The following is a 16,045-nucleotide window of genomic DNA, read 5'->3' as shown; positions in this document are numbered from 1 at the left end:
CCTGAGAGATGTTAGGAGACTCCTCTCTCAGCTACAATTCTCAGAGTTCCCTTTTAAGAGGGATTGATTGTCAAAGCACTTTGGGAACTATAGCTTGGAGAGAGGGAACAGACTCTCAGAACCCATAACAAATGACAGTTCTCAGGATTTTGGGGGGTGGAGGTAGCTATGGCTGTTACAATTCTGTTAACTCTGTGTCCAGGGCAGCTGTCTACCAGCTCCACCTGGTACGCAGGCTAAGACTCTACCTGCCCGCAGACTGTCTTGCCAGAGTGGTGCATGCTCTAGTCATCTCCCGCTTGGACTACTGCAACACACTCTACGTGGAGCTACCTTTGAAGGTGACCCGGAAACTGCAATTCATCCAGAATGCGGCAGCTAGACTGGTGACTGGGAGTGGCCGCCGAGACCACATAACACCGGTCCTGAGAGATCTGCATTGGCTCCCAGTACGTTTCCGAGCACAATTCAAAGTGTTGGTGCTGACCTTTAAAGCCCTAAACGGCCTCGGTCCTGTATACCTGAAGGAGCGTCTCCACCCCCATCGTCCAGTCCGGACACTGAGGTCCAGCACCGAGGGCCTTCTGGCGGTTCCCTCATTGCGAGAAGTGAGGTTATAGGGAACCAGACAGAGGGCCTTCTCGGTAGTGGCGCCTGCACTGTGGAACGCCCTCCCTTCAGATGTGAAGGAAATAAGCAGATATCCTATCTTTAAAAGACATCTGAAGGTAGCTTCCCTGTTCAGGGAAGTTTTTAATATTTAATGCTGTACTGTTTTTAACACTTGATTGGGAGCCGCCCAGAGTGGCTGGGGAAACTCAGCCAGATGGGCAGGGTATAAATAATAAATTTATTATTATTATTATTATTATTATTATTATTATTATTATTATTATTATGGTATCACAGTGCTTTAAATGTATGGTGTGGGTGTGTCCTTGGGCTCTATATTGCTTCATAGAATCATAGAATTGTAGAGTTGGAAGGGACCCCAGCGGTCATTTAGCCCAACCCCTTGCAATGTAGAAATATTTTGCCCCAGGTGGGGCTCGAACCCACAGCCCTGAGATGCTCTACCAGCAAAGCCATCACAGTGTTGCAAGTATATAAGGAATACCTGTTGCCCACTCAAAATGTGTCCAAGAATCGACAGACGCAGCAGTGGAGAAAAAGAAGGCAAAGTTTATTGCTGAGCTATAAAGACCCAGTGGAATCGTTTCCAGAGCCTGGGCGCCGAAGCCCCTGTGCATTGGGGTTTTATACCTGAGTACAAACAGCATAAGGGACGTGGGTGGTGCTGTGAGTTAAACCACAGAGCCTAGGACTTGCCGATTGGTGGTTGGAATGGTTCGAATCCCCGCGACAGAATGAGCTCCCGTTGCTCGGTCCCTGCTCCTGCCAACCTAGCAGTTCGAAAGCACGTCAAAAGTGCAAGTAGATAAATAGGTACTGCTCCGGCGGGAAGGTCAACGGCGTTTCCGTGCGCTGCTCTAGTTCGCCAGAAGTGGCTTAGTCATGCCGGCCGCATGACCCGGAAGCTGTACGCCGGCTCCCTCGGCCAGTAAAGCAAGATGAGCGCCGCAACCCCAGAGTCGGCCACGACTGGACCTAATGGTCAGGGGTACCTTTACCTTTACCTTTACAAACAGCATAAAACATGACATAGTCGTATGTTGCAGCAAAAATCAAACCAATGAGTGTGCACAAGCTCTTTTTCTGACCATGTAAAGCACGGGTGTCAAACACAAGGCCCGCGGGCCGAATCCGGCCCGCCAGACCTCGTCATGTGGCCTGTGTAGCCGCCGCCGGCCGTCAGCCTTCACCTTTTATTCTCGCTTTTTTTTTTTACGCAAGAAAGCCGCCTCTTCAGCGCATGCGCGGCAGCCTACAGCGCATGTGCGGCAGGCCCTTTGAGGGTGACCAAACTGCTGATGCGGCCCCCGATGAATTTGAGTAAAGAATACTTCTGCTTTTCTCAAATGGTGCGTTAATTTTCAGCAATAAAGAGGAAAAGAAACCTATTTGACCATTGAAGCCTGAATAACCCCCACCACATTGTATTCTGGCTGGCTGCTTTTTCCTATACCACTCCCCCACGCCATCTCGTGAACATGAGAAGCAGTCTGGCGAAGGTTCCCTATAGAAAAATGCCAGCACATCAGATTTATTGTTTCCTTCAAGGACAGTAGCAGGGCAGAGAGAAAGAGGGCAAAGGGGAAACTTTGGATTCTTGAGATTTAAGCACTTTTAGCTCTGCTGAAGCCTTAGTGATTTTTAACATCATTAGGATACTATGGCAAGTTCTTAAAGAAATGGGAGTGCCTGATCACCTTATCTGTCTCCTGAGAAATCTCTATGTGGGACAAGAAGCTCCAGTCAGAACTGGATTTGGAACAACTGATTGGTTCATAATTGGGAAAGGAGTACGACAAGGCTCTTGAGAGTCCCATGGACTGCAAGAAGATCAAACGTATCCATTCTGAAGGAAATCAGCCCTGAGTGCTCACTGGAAGGACAGATCGTGAAGCTGAGGCTCCAATACTTTGGCCATCTCATGAGGAGAGAAGACTCCCTGGAAAAGACCCTGATGTTGGGAAAGATGGAGGGCACAAGGAGAAGGGGACGACAGAGGACGAGATGGTTGGACAGTGTTCTCGAAGCTACCAGCATGAGTTTGACCAAACTGCGGGAGGCAGTGGAAGACAGGAGTGCCTGGCGTGCTCTGGTCCACGGGGTCACGAAGAGTCGGACAGGACTAAACGACTAAACAACAAGAAGGATACATGGATATATAAAAATCATGTTTAGGATATATGGTTATATATGGATATATGATTATATAGAAATCATGAGGGTAAAATTCTTCCAGGTGGTCTTGCCACAACAGGATGATTTAGATCTTCTTCTCCATGGCTATGACACACACGTGTGTGTGAGTATACCACTGGTTTTTAACTGAAGTTTTGTTATTTCTTTTCAACTGCTGCGGAGCCTTTTTAACCACAGCTTCCTGCTTCGGATGGAAACGGGAACCTGGTGAAGACTCTCCTCTTGGCTAGCTTGCTTGAAGCTAGCTTGCTGTGTCTGCGCACAAAAGTCTCCTTCACATCCTGGCTTATTAAGTCCTGATGCCATTTGCCCAAACTCTAAAAAATGGGATTCTGTTTCAAAACTCTAGCTTGTCACAATATGAACTCACCCTTGCCTTGCCACAAGTCAGTCAGTCACCTTCCTCTCAGCATGCTGGGTAGCTTGGCATCAGGTTTGTGCGGTGGGAGACGGCCTTCACATGCTTTATTTCCACACTGCACGAGGACAGGAGCTAAGTAAGATTTTCTTTCCTGCCCATGTGACTGTAGGCTCCTTCCCTTGTTGATGGGCGGAGCCTGGCTGAGGGTGGGAAGAGAGAGGGAATGCTTTTGTTTTTTGAATTACCGGTAAAAGATGCACACTGCAGTGGCGTAGCATGGGGGGTGCAGGGGGGCCGGCCGCACCGGGCGCAACATCTGGGGGTTAGGGTTAGGGGCGCAAATCCACGGGTTAGGGGGCGCAAATCCATGGGTTAGGGGGCGCAAATCCATGGGTTAGGGGGCGCAAATTACTTGCCTTGCCCCGGGTGCTGACAACCCATGCTACGCCACTGGCACACTGTGGCTCTTTACAACAGCATACATTTAAAACATCCCTCTAAAAAAAGAATAAATGATACTTTATTCTTCAGAGCTACAATTCCCAGGAGCCTTATAAAACTATATATACACACACAAATGCCTTGGGAGTCAAACATTCCAGCCCCCGAACAATCAAAGACCAGAAGTAAGCATTCCGGTTTTCGAACTTTTTTTGGAAGTCTGGCGTGGCTTCCGCTATTGTTTCCAGTGCTCCTGCACAATTGGAAACTAATCAGAAGCTGTGCCTTGGTTTCTGAACATTTCGGAAGTCGAATGGACTTCCGGAACAGATTCCGTTTGACGAGGTACGGCGGTATATTAAAAAAACTACAGTTCCCAGGATTCAGGGGGAAGGGTGTCCCGATTTAAATGTATGGTATATATATAACCTTAACAAAGGTAGTGTTGGAAGTCAAGGAGGAGCATATTCTATGGTGCTAAAGTGACAGATAATTGCCTTCCCTGTGTATCCTGTAACAGAGAAAAGGGAGGAACACAGAGAAATGCCATGGTGTATCTCTAGCACGCATCAGGACTCCTTCATATGCCCCCAGCTGCAACGAAACATGTCTCGCCTGCATCAGTCTCCGCAGCCGCAGCGGGCGAGGCAACCTCCCAACAGCTGGACTTCACTCCCAAAGATGCACTCCTCCATTGTCTCCCACTGAGGAAATTCAGCCACTTTTATGTGTTTTTTAATTGCAGATGAGTGTTGTTAGCTGGGGCTTTTATCTGTACCAGTCTATGTTGGATTTTGGATTTGATATCCCACTTTATCACTACCCTAAGGTGTCTCAAAGCGGCTAACATTCTCCTTTCCCTTCCTCCCCCACAACAAACACTCTGTGAGGTGAGTGGGGCTGAGAGACTTCAGAAAAGTGTGACTAGCCCAAGGTCACCCAGCAGCTGCATGTGGAGGAGCGGGGAAGCGAACCTGGTTCACCAGATTATGAGTCCACCGCTCTTAACCACTACACCACACTGGCTCATCACTAGATTTTATTATTGCAAGACTTTGTCTTCCACTGCCTCCCGCAGTTTGGTCAAACTCATGCTGTTAACTTTGATAACACTGTCCAACCATCTCATCCTCTGTCGTCCCCTTCTCCTTGTGCCCTCCATCTTTCCCAACATCAGGGTCTTTTCCAGGGAGTTTTCTCTTCTCATGAGGTGGCCAAAGTATTGGAGCCTCAGCATCAGGATCTGTCCTTCCAGTGAGCACTCAGGGCTGATTTCCTTAAGAATGGATACGTTTGATCTTCTTGCAGTCCATGGGACTCTCAAGAGTCTCCTCCAGCACCATAATTCAAAAGCATCCATTCTTCGGCAATCAGCCTTCTTTACGGTCCAGCTCTCACTTCCATACATCACTACTGGGAAAACCATAGCTTGAACTATACGGACCTTTGTTGGTCTTGATTTTGTCTGTTTCACTGTGTTTGTCAGCTAGAGAATATTTGTTGGTAATGAATTCACAAGCTAAATCAATAAAAATGAATTTGTCTGTTTTACAGTTGCTTTCAACAATTTTTATTTTAAAAACAAAGTACACCAGCTGACCTTGGATTATTGATTTTTTTTGTTTTTTGCTGGTGTTAAGTGGTGGTATTTTTTTGGGAGGGGGGTAATAGTTTTAACTAATTAACATCCCGATCTTAATTTTAAAACCTCCCAAGTCAATTAAAAACCAAACCAAACCAGGAGCAGTTCTGTCCCTGCCATCGACAGACTCTAATCTGCTTTCTCTGTAGCAAAGAGGACGCTAGGAGCTGCTAACTTTCCCCTCTGCTCCTGTGCCCTTTGCAGCGCTTGACTCAAATGGCACCTTAAAAAAACAAAACAAGAAAAACGTTGTTTTTTTTAAAAAAAAGACAGATAAAACCACCAGAAAAAGACTTCACCCTGGCAAACACGGTGCTAGGGGTTTGCCAACTTCCACCCCTGCCTCTGCTCCTGTGCCCTTTTGCAGCAGACTGACACAAATATATGAAGCCGCGGGATGGGGAGGAGGACATTTCCTCCATCGCTTCTTTTCCCCTTCGTGTCCGGAAAAATTGTGGGAAGAGGGTGGCAGAATGGAAGGAGAAATGCGGAGTCTGACAGGACCCAGGACCCTTCGTTGCTCCCCTCGCGCGGCCGCTGTTTCCGGGGGGTTTGTTTTCCCTGAAACACTCGAAAGGGTTAAAATCTGGGCTTCTAGGGAGCAATGCAGAAACGCGAGAAGCGGGTGGGGGTGTCAGTGGGGATTCCCCCCCACAAAGAAAGACCGCTTCCTCTTCTTGCAGGGATTTTTGCTTCTGAATGGCTGCGGGAGAGGTAAGTCTGTCTTTTTTTTTTTAAAAAATGATATATATTTTTCCTTCCAAAAAAAGGTCTTTGTGCAAAAGAAAGATGGAGATCCAGGAAATGGAGACATCAGAGGAGGCTGAGTGGCAGAAAGCTGCAGCCCACCACGACACCCCCCCAAAAAAAAACCCAGTGAGGGGGGTGTCCAGGTCTCTGACTGCATGGGGGTCCCCTTCCTTGGAAGGAGGGCAGATAATCTGGGACCTTAAAGGAACAATATCCAAAAGATCGGAGAAATGTTGCTTCCAGGCAGATTTGAGCAAGTCGCACGTTTTATGGGAACATGGAAATCTGCCTCATATAGAGTCATAGACTCGCAGAGGCGCAGGGGGTGTACTGAATTTTGGCCTCGCAAAGAGTGCTGCTGAAATTTGAACAGCCAACATCTGCCTCTGTCTGGGAATCCAAGCTGTTGCCACTATTATTTTTATTTTTTACTTCTGTTGCTGTTATTATTATTATTAAAAAATTGTATGGCCCCCTTCATCTGTGGAGCGGTTCACGACATAAAAATACGATATAGTAGCACAAAATAAACGATAAAAACTAGAACCCTGCTCCAAAACAATACCTCCCCTCTCCCCACCCCTCACACGAAAACATTTAAAAGGGGTATAAGATGCAGGTTATCGTTATTAGCTTTGATAATACTAATGCTGGAGGCATGAGGGAGACACAAACGTTGTTCTTTGAACTTCCTTAACTCATCTCGAATCCAAGCAATCCTCGCCATATAATATAAATAAATAAGTTTGCCATGTAGCAAGGTGCAGTTGTGTTCATCACTTTTCGTTTTTCTTGTAGGAAGAGCTTCCCCATCGTGCAAAGCAGGGCACCCAGCGCTGTGATCGGCCCCTGAGGACACAGCTGCCTGTGATCCCCAAGCCGAGCCCATCCTGTCTACAAAACCAGAGGGTCAGCTTAGACCAGGGATCACCCCAAAATTGGGTGGTCACCTCTGCTTCCTCTGGAGCTGAAAATGGAGCAACCAAACCCGGCATGTCCAGAACTAGAAGGGAGACCGGAAGCAGGAGGAGATCTACCTGAAGGCGTGAAGGGGAATCTGGAGTGGTCAGGCAAAGAAGAGCGGAAGGGGTTGCGCCGTCCTGAGGAGTTCTTGAGGGCGTGGGGCAACCCACTTCCTCTGGAAGACACACAGCGGGACAACGTCCGAGCTTTCCTCTCCTCTTTCGAGCAAATTGCCGAAGCCTGCCAATGGCCCAGAGGGGAATGGGTGGGCCAGCTCCGGCCTGCGCTGAGCAGCTCTGCGGAACAGGCTTTGGGTAGACTGGAAGCCGCTGACAGGGAAGATTATGGGAAAGTGAAGGCCGCTGTCTTGCGGGAGGATGCTGTGAGGATGGAGGCGCAGCGCCGGGACTTCAGGCAGTTCTGCTACCAGAAGGCCGGTGACCCCCAGAGGGTTTATAGGCAGCTGTGGGAGCTGTGCCACCGGTGGCTGAAGCCGAAGAGACGCAGCAAGGAGCAGATCATGGACCTGCTGATCCTGGAGCAGTTCCTGGCCATCCTTCCTCACGAGCTGCAGGGCTGGGTCAGGGAAGAGGGGCCAGGGAGCTGCGCCCAAGCCGTGGCCCTGGCGGAGGATTTCCTGAAAGCTGAGACGTGGAAGTGGCAGGTCAGAGCGCTTCATCCAGTTTCTCCAGGGACTTCCAGATTGGGTTGTTGCCGTGTGCTGAGCGTGGGGCTGCCCTCGGAGACCACTAGCGGCCAGATCCCTGGGTAGGGTTGCCGCTGGTACTCACAGAACCCCTAAAACAGCTGCATTGGCTGCCAGGTTGTTTCTGCACTTAATTTAAACATGCTAGTGTTTAAAGCAATGCTTCTCAAAGTGGGCAGTACTGCCCCCTGGGAAAGGGGAGGGGGCATTACATGGGGGGGGGCAGTGGGGAGCTGGCGATGGAAATGACTACCAGACTTGGAAAAGCTGGCATCACTGGAACAAGTTCATCAGTTTTGTTGCACTCATTAAATTAAAATAGTTTCAACTGGATGCTGAATAAATGTGCAATTAATCATGAACTTTTTGGATTTTGCAGTGGTACCTCAGGTTAAGAGCTTAATTCGTTCTGGAGGTCCATTCTTAAGCTGAAACGGTTCTTAACCTGAGGTACCACTTTAGCTAATGGGGCCTCCTGCTGCCGCCGTGCCGCTATAGCACGATTTCTGTTCTTATCCTGAAGCAAAGTTCTTAACCTGAGGTAATATTTCTGGGTTAGCGGAGTCTGTAACCTGAAGTGTCTGCAACCTGAATTGTCTGTAACCCGAGATACCACTGTATTATGCTGTTACCTTCCGTAGTGGGCTGTGCAAACCGCTGTTCTGAATAATGCTTTTTATGGGTAGGGTAGGGGGCGCAGGGGCTGCATTTATAGAATCAAAAGGGGCGATGGCCCCCCAAAAGTTTGGGAGCCACTGGAAGTATGTGGGCTGCAGGAATCTGCCAAGGGAACCATCGTTATTAGTACCATCGGTTTGTTAATTGCCTCACTAAACCACCGTTTCAAGGCAATTGACATGCAATTGAAAACAGTTTTAAATCACAAGAACAGCAAACACATTAAAAACCATCCCAAGTGGACCCTTGTGGCAAAAAGCTATTTCTCCAGCCTGTTGGAGCAAAAATGTCTCCAGAAAGTGCAGAGAGTGGGCGCCTTTCACATCTTGACAGGTCTGATATTTCATAGAAGAGGGGCAGCCATTCTCAAGGCCCTGCTCAGAGTCACTGTGCAAAAGGGCTTCTGAGATTTTTGGGGTGTGCAGGAGAGACACTCCCACAGACTGCAGGGATCTCGTGGTGTACAAGGCATAAGCCCCTCTCTCAAATCACCTGGTTTGGGGGGATATGGGACTTTGAACTTGGCCCAGGATCTGACTGGCAGCCTGTGGGAATTTCGCTAGCAGGGTGATCAGCGCTGGCGGTCGTTTGCCCCCACAAGCATTTTGACTTTCTGTACCGTCTTTTGCACAAGCCATTCTGCTAGGGAAATTAGGATGCAGCTGAGGGACTTTGGCTTAAGGCAGCATTGACTTCCTCCCTGTGTTTCAGATGCCGTCTCAGGGGACAGCCACCAGGCCCCTTGAGGCAGGTGAGGCTTCGCCAGACAACTCCCAGAGACAAAGCTACGTGGATACCACAGCACTGAAATGTGATGAGGACATGATTTTGCCGGGTAAGGCTTTATTTTTAAATGTTTAGTGGATAAAACTCCTGCAGGCATTGGGAGGAGGTCTTCCAGAGGACCTGTAAGCAGGTTCAAGATTTTGGTGGATTCTCCAGAGTGATGGAATGCCCTAATTGCATATCGGACTCTCAGAACACCTTCTTCTGTGCATTGTTTCTGTCAACTTGGGACTTGAAAGGGATCCTGTTTTCCTGGGACTCTGAAGAGCCTTCCTTGTGTGGCGGAACATTCTCCCCCTCTCCTCTCCCCAAATCTGTTCTGGGTTTCCCCCTGACCTTCCCTAGCAGATCTGGGTGGGCAGGAAGGGGAGGAAGGGGGCAAAGTCTCCTTGTGCCAGTCCTAAACCTCCCAGTTGGCGTACGCTTCATTGAATGCCACCCGAGATGTGTATCTGCTCCTGCTTGAAGCACCCCAGAACCCAGAAAATAAGTCCGCAAAGGACCTGGCCAGCTCCCAGTCTTGACTGGTGGCATCTCTCAGGGGGTCTTGCAGCAGAGGACTTTTGCCATCGTCTGCTACCTGGCTGCTTTTTAACTGGAGGTGCCAGGGATGGAGAGCAGGATCTTCATGCAATGCTTGTGCCCTGTCCCTGAGCCCATCGTCGTTCTCTCTTCTGTCCCTCACAGCCAACGGAACGATGCTCCCAATTCACCCCTGTTCCTTGCTTCCTCCTGAGGGACTGGAAGTGGCCAAAGCTGGGCTGACTGAGGTAAGTGAAGGTTATCCTGAGGGAAGCCAAGGTTAGAGGCAGGCCTTGAGCAGGGCGAATGTAACGCCCAGCTAAGGATCAGAGAGCACCTGAGCATGTGCAGAGTGCATTTGCCGCATCACTGAGCAACTTCCCAGCCCAGTTTAATTTGTCTCAGCCATTTCTATACAGCTTGATCGCCACTGTCTCTAAGCAGTGTGCAAAGTATTCCATACAATGAAAAAGAGTGGAAAATATAAAATAAGCCTGGAAGTATGATGATGATGATGATGATGATGATGATGATGATGATGTCTTCAGTAGGTTCAACAGGGAGAAGGGCCCATCTGACCACAATCTGGAAGGGAGTTCCATAAAATTGGGCCCACAATGGAGTGCTTTATATCCCGCCTTTACGCCAAGGAGCTCCAGGTTCTCCCCTTCCTCTTATAATCCCCAGAACAACCACCCTGTGAGGTGGGCTAGGCAGAGCCCGTGACTGGCTCAAGGTCACCAGTGAGCTTCACGCCCAAGAGGGGATTTGAACCCTGGCCTCCCAGGTCCTGGTCCCACACTCTAACCACTACACCACACTGCCTCTCAGTAGCTGCTTATGGATGGGACTGGGGACTCTGATTTTACCAGGCTTGGCATTGCGAAATCGGGAGTGGGAGCGTGTGTGGGATCTTGGGCGTCCATCTTTAAATGGCATTTTCCGGAACAGCAGAACCTGAGTGGGGGATGTTTGGCTGTTTCAGGGCCCAGCGAGCGCCAAGGAGAAGGAGGGGCCTTTTGGCAAGGAGGAGGCATCCCTGACACAGCCAGGCCAGAGGACGATGTTCTGGCAAGTCAAAGAGGAGAACTGTGGCATTGTGGGCTCTCTGGGTAAGGAATAGCGTTTCAGAGGAGATAATCTATGGTCCTCCAGGTGGGGCTGAGCCACATCTCCCATCAGCCCCAGCAAGCATGGCCAAGGATGATGGGATTTGTAGTTCAGCAACATCTGAGGGTTGAAGGTTCCCTAACTAGGTCTACTCAGAAGTAAGTTCCAGGGGTGCTTTCTCCCAGGTAGGTGGGGTGAGAATTGCAGCAAACCCCACAAACATTTCAGGCTGGAATCCTAAGCGTGTTTCCAAGGGGTCAGCCCCACTGGGAGACTGCAGCACTTTCTTTTCATACTCACCTCTACCAGGGCCCATTGGATACGATTCAAGCATGTTTACTAAGAGGCAAGTCTTGTGCCTCCAGTGCGTCTTACCCCCCCAATAAACATAGTTTGGGAGTGCAGCTTAGGTTTCTTCCCTTTGAAATTAGTGGGATTTAAAAGATTTTGGCTAGGTTGTGTCCCATAAACAATAAAAATCTGTCTTTTGGGTGAATGTATGTATCCACGCACGTACATGTGTGTGTACTGAATGATTTAAATGCACTCTGCTGGGATACTGTTTACGAAAACAATCTGTTTATTTTTCTTTTTTATTCTTATATGAGGAGATAAAAATTCAACAACTTAGTCCATAAGTCTATACTCATTGAAAACCACAAACCAAAATAAGTATCCCTACTTCATAAGCCCTGTTCTGCATGTCAATCAAGTAAGAAATAAATACAAGTTATAGCACAGCAGTATATAACTGTTTAATTTTCTGTTGTTCTTTTCATATTTATCTCTTACTTTTTTCTTTTTTTGAAGAAGGGGGATGAATATGTCAAAAAGAAATGCGTCCAGTGTCCAGAATAGACTAAATTCCAGGAATATTACTTGGATCCAGATTCTGCAAATAATAATTCTCTCTCCCTCCCTCCCTCTCTCTCCCCCCCTCTCTCTCTCTTCCCATCCCCAGAGGGGCTTCTGATTCCCAAACTGGACCTTTCCTTCCAAACGGAAAAGGGGGGGAAGATGTTCTTGCAGGAACCAGAGCCAGCTAAAGGAGGCTGGTGAAATCTGCTGGGTGACGCTTGCAGTTTGAGAAGAGCTCTGCATGCTAATGGCACCTGACTTTCTTTGGCAGCTGCCGGGGGCCACTGTGCTATGGCAAGGGCCACAGCCGATACCTCCCCCTGACTGCTCCCCCCCAGGCTAAAAAATACTTTTAAAGATTCAGGACTGACATGAGAAAGGACTTCTTCACAGGCTGCATCCTTAAACAGTGGGATTTGCTGCCACAAAAGATAACTGTAGCCACGCATTTGGCTGGCCTTAGGACAAGTTCATGGAGGATGACCCTATTTCTCACCTGTGCTCTTGAGTGGGGCGGGGGGGAGATGCCTCTGAATGCCCATTGCTGAGAATCACAAGTGGGGAGGGTGTTGTCGGCCCCTGGAAGAAGAGCATGTTGGACTCCGTGGGCCTTTGGCCTGTTCCAGCAGAGCTCTTTTTCCATACTTATAACCCAAAGTTAGAGAGACTCCCTTCAGGAATCTGTGGCGGGAGTAGACAGTGATAATCGGGATCCCCTGATAACTGTCATTGTTCAGTGTGGATCACCTAAGTTTCCTGACAATGCAGAAGTTCACCCCCCCAAAAAAATTTTATTTGTGGAACAAACAGCCATGTTTGCTCACTTGGCCGAGTCATCAGGGGGTTGTGAAGAGGTGAGATTCATTGGGAGACCTTAGGCTAGGAGGTGTTTAGGGCTCACAGGACAGTCATCCTTAGTATTGCCTCTCTCTGCAAAAAAAGAAGAAAAGTTTGGGGCATGTTAAATCCATGTCTGATCAAAAGAGCAGTGACTGTCGCTGTGGAGTCTGGATAAGGAGAGCTCTAGTGATCAGTCACATGTCGCTTACCAATGAAGAAGCCATGAAGGATTTGAAGTCCACTTTTGTTAAAGGGGCGAGTGCTAAGGTGTAATTCAGATAATAAAACAGGTCTCCCTTAATTTTTTGTTAAAAGGTAGCAGGGACTATGGATCCAACATCTGGGATATTTGCTTGGTTCTGATCATAGTTGGCAGAAGTTGTAAAGTAGCTTTTTACACACACACAAACACCTAGTATGTTGTGGTACCATTTTCATTCATAGGCTTCCTTGATATTTTTGAATTGGAAAAAAAGAAATCTGCTGCTCTAAATCCACAGGAGTTCTGATTTAGTCTCCTCAACTTGATTCCGTGAAGAAACTCCTAAAAGTCTGCTTGCTAATTTTAACTTAATCCATTTTTAGCCTGCTGGCAAAGAATTTGAGATAGAATCAGCCCCTTCCAGCCTTGCCCACCTGGTGCCCTCTGTCCATTTAAGACTACAACTCCCATCATCCCTGGCCAGGACATCTCCAGGTATGGCTAGCAATGCCCTTGCCTGAAGACCCTGCAGAGCCACTGCCAGTCAGTGGGGGAAATACTGACCTCGATGGACCAGTGGTCCTATGGGATGTGCTTCTGCATGCAGTGCATGTGCTTTGCCGCTGGAGACAGAGCCTTTTACATGGTGGCACCCGAGTTATGGGGCTCTTCCCAAGATATGATTGCTTAGTACCATCTTGACCATTATGAATATTAAACCTGGAGGGCTTTAACAGAATACCGTTTCTGAATACCGGTTGCTGGAGACTCTAGAAGGGGAGAAGGCTCTTCTGCTCTGGGTTTCCCTTGGGCATCTAGTTTCAATAATTTTTATAAAAAATGTTTTTCGTTTCACCACCACTTGCAGGTAAAAGGAGAGAGATCAAGATGGAGAGTTCCCACCCAGGGGAAGCTGTGCCAGAGGGAATGTCCCAGGGGAACGTTCCTTGTTTAGCTGAGATTGCAGAGCAAAAGCGTGAGTCCAAAGGACACCAGGAAACAAAGGAATACAGCAATCTCCCAGAAGTTCCCATTAGTGAAAACACAACACAGTTTGGAGTGGAAAAGCCCTTCTCCTCAAATCACGGGAGGAACAACCAGCACAGTTTGGGTCTGGGTACGCTAAATGCAGAAGAAGGTCCTTACGAATGCCCCGTGCGCGGGGAGAGCTTCCGGGGAGGATCCGCCCTGGCTGAACACCAGAGGAGGCACATGGGAGAGGAACTGTGCGAAGGGTCTGAGGCCGAGAAGCCCTTTCCCCAGCGAGAGATCTGGGTGCGCCATCAGAGCGGCCTCATGGAAGAGAAACCATACGAGTGTCCCGAGTGCAGGAAGGGGTTCAGTTACAGAGCGACTCTGATGCGGCATCGACGGATCCACACCCAGGAGAAACCTCACAAGTGCTCCCACTGTGGGAAGAGCTTCAGCCAGAGGACCAATTTGGTGAGTCACCTGCGAATCCACACCGGAGAGAGGCCGTATCAATGCTCCCAGTGCGGGAAAGGCTTCCGGTGGCAACTCCATTTGAAGAGGCACCAGAAGACGCACACGGGAGAGAAACCTCACGAATGCCCGGACTGCGGGAAAAGCTTTTCCCGGAGAGATACTTTACTCAATCACCGGAGGACCCACACAGGGGAGAAGCCGTACGAGTGCCCCGATTGCGGGAGAAACTTCAACCACCCGTGCAACTTAATTGAACACCAGAAGACGCACACAGGGGAGAAACCCCACAAATGTCCCGAGTGTGGGAAAAACTTCTCCCGGCGGGATACGCTGATCAAGCACCAGAGAACCCACACAGGGGAGAAGCCTTATGAATGCCTCGAGTGCGGGAAAAGTTTCCATCACCCTTGCAGGTTGATTGACCACCAGAAGATTCACACAGGAGAGAAGCCTCACGAATGCCCTGAGTGCGGGAAGAACTTTTCTCGGCGAGATACGCTGATCAAACACCAAAGGACCCACGCGGAGGAGAAGCCTTATGAATGTCCTGAGTGTGGGAAAAGCTTCATTCAGAAGAAGGCATTCATCAGACACCGGATAATTCATTTAGGGAAGACGTCCAGCTAATATTCTTGAAAATGCCACATTCCACAGAAAGAAGAGGGAGAAGTGTTGGTTACATCCTGATTTGCAGTGGGGAAGCCAAACTCTGGTCTGGAGAGGAACTCCTGCTGGGCCCGAAAGGCAGATTTAGTCTCCTCAGGAGATAATGAGGTCGGTTTTCTTTCCCCTCAGACAAAAGAAAGGGAGGAGGGTCTCTGCAGAGAACGAGGCTCCTGAGAACGTGTAGAGTTCGGATCCTAAGTCAGCGTCAGAAAAAGACACACGCCCCCCTTCATAGTCCAGAGTCACCCGGATCCCCCTGGGCTTCTCACTCAGAGACAGAAGAGAGTAATAAGGGGAGGTGCAGGCAAAGTACTTCTCTCCCCTCTTCCCCACAGCCCAGATCCCCTCCTTGGGGAATATGGAGAAGCTGCCCTTTCTCCTCACAGACTTCCTGGCGACCCCCAAAGCCCACAATTCCCCACTTTCCACAGTGACTTCCCAGAAATGTCTGCCTGCTGTGAATTCCTGACTTCCCAACACATTAATCTCGTGGCTGAATCTCTCAGGATTGTCAGGCAGGGCTTGAGGTTTGTCTCCCCTACTCAGGCTTTTCCGATCCTCGGACAGGATGAGTTCAGGATGGGCTGTGTCTGGATCCAGAGTGACATTTGCTGTTGGGAAGAAGATGAGGGAAAGGGAAGATTAGGCAGAGTCAGCTGAGAGACAGAAATGGACACCTTGATAAATAAATAAAAAACAACCAAAAAACCCAGATTCCCTTTCAGATCAAGGGGATTTCTTTGCATCGCATGCTAGACGAGACTCCTCCTTGCAGACTCTCATCAGAATAAATATCTTCCTTGATGGTTTTTAAATCAGATCCCTTCACTTTCTTATATCAGATGTGTATTGTGCCTGCCCTCCTCTCATCCCAGGCATTTTCTAAAAGGAAAAACCACCCAGGAAACCTTTTACTCATCTCTTCTGTGTTATCTAAGGGGAAAGGGAGAATTGGAGGAGGCAGGAGAGGAGAGAAGCTGCTTTCCTCTGACAATCTCTGTGGGAAATGGCCTTTGGGGACCTCTGGTTGGGGTGGGGGATGAGGACCCCACTGTAATAATAATAATAATAATAATAATAATAATAATAATAATAATATAGTGACATTTGCCTACTGCCCTTCATCCATAGGTCTCAGGGTGGTTCACAGCATAAAAATACAACACAAAATCACATACTGTATAGGTGTCCCCTCACTTTTGCGGGGGTCACATTCTGGGCAGTGGCGTAGCGTGGGGGGTGCAG

The 16,045-nt window shown here is 48.7% G+C and overlaps 2 protein-coding genes across 6 annotated transcripts in view; one reads left to right on the top strand and one right to left on the bottom strand.

Moving 5' to 3' along the window:
• The first annotated feature begins 5,523 nt into the window (after positions 1-5,523).
• On the top strand, positions 5,524-14,844 carry LOC310701214 (uncharacterized protein). Of its 2 annotated transcripts, XM_083491736.1 has the most exons (7): positions 5,524-5,987; positions 6,822-7,650; positions 9,082-9,205; positions 9,844-9,926; positions 10,664-10,790; positions 11,750-11,830; positions 13,557-14,844. In XM_083491736.1, the coding sequence occupies exons 2-7, from the start codon at positions 6,997-6,999 to the stop codon at positions 14,759-14,761; spliced, it is 2,274 nt and encodes a 757-aa protein (XP_083347862.1). In that variant the 5' UTR covers positions 5,524-5,987; positions 6,822-6,996; the 3' UTR covers positions 14,762-14,844. The 2 variants fall into 2 exon arrangements, with proteins under 2 accessions (XP_083347862.1, XP_083347863.1); XM_083491737.1 differs by lacking the exon at positions 11,750-11,830.
• LOC310701487 (E3 ubiquitin-protein ligase TRIM11-like) overlaps positions 14,833-16,045 on the bottom strand; it is a 67,041-nt gene continuing 65,828 nt past the window's right edge. For all 4 annotated transcript variants that reach the window (XM_083492433.1, XM_083492435.1, XM_083492436.1 and 1 more), the window contains one exon: positions 14,833-15,411. In XM_083492433.1, the coding sequence (XP_083348559.1) occupies positions 14,894-15,411 (518 nt within the window). In that variant the 3' untranslated portion in view covers positions 14,833-14,893. The remainder of the gene's footprint in view (positions 15,412-16,045) is intronic.

This window comes from Podarcis liolepis (assembly GCF_965112155.1).
Source record: "Podarcis liolepis genome assembly, chromosome: 2".
Lineage (NCBI taxonomy): Eukaryota > Metazoa > Chordata > Lepidosauria > Squamata > Lacertidae > Podarcis > Podarcis liolepis.
Note: the sequence above shows the minus strand (reverse complement) of the source record. Positions and strands in the feature narration are given on the sequence as shown.

What these genes read in the sequence shown, in the direction of transcription:
- LOC310701214 (XM_083491736.1), top strand. Translation starts at nt 6,997, where the DNA reads ATGGAGCAACCAAACCCGGCATGTCCAGAACTAGAAGGGAGACCGGAA. An exon ending in CCAAAGCTGGGCTGACTGAG is followed by an intron (nt 9,927 to 10,663) that starts GTAAGTGAAGGT and finishes TGGCTGTTTCAG; the next exon opens with GGCCCAGCGAGCGCCAAGGA. An exon ending in TGGCATTGTGGGCTCTCTGG is followed by an intron (nt 10,791 to 11,749) that starts GTAAGGAATAGC and finishes TCCCATCCCCAG; the next exon opens with AGGGGCTTCTGATTCCCAAA.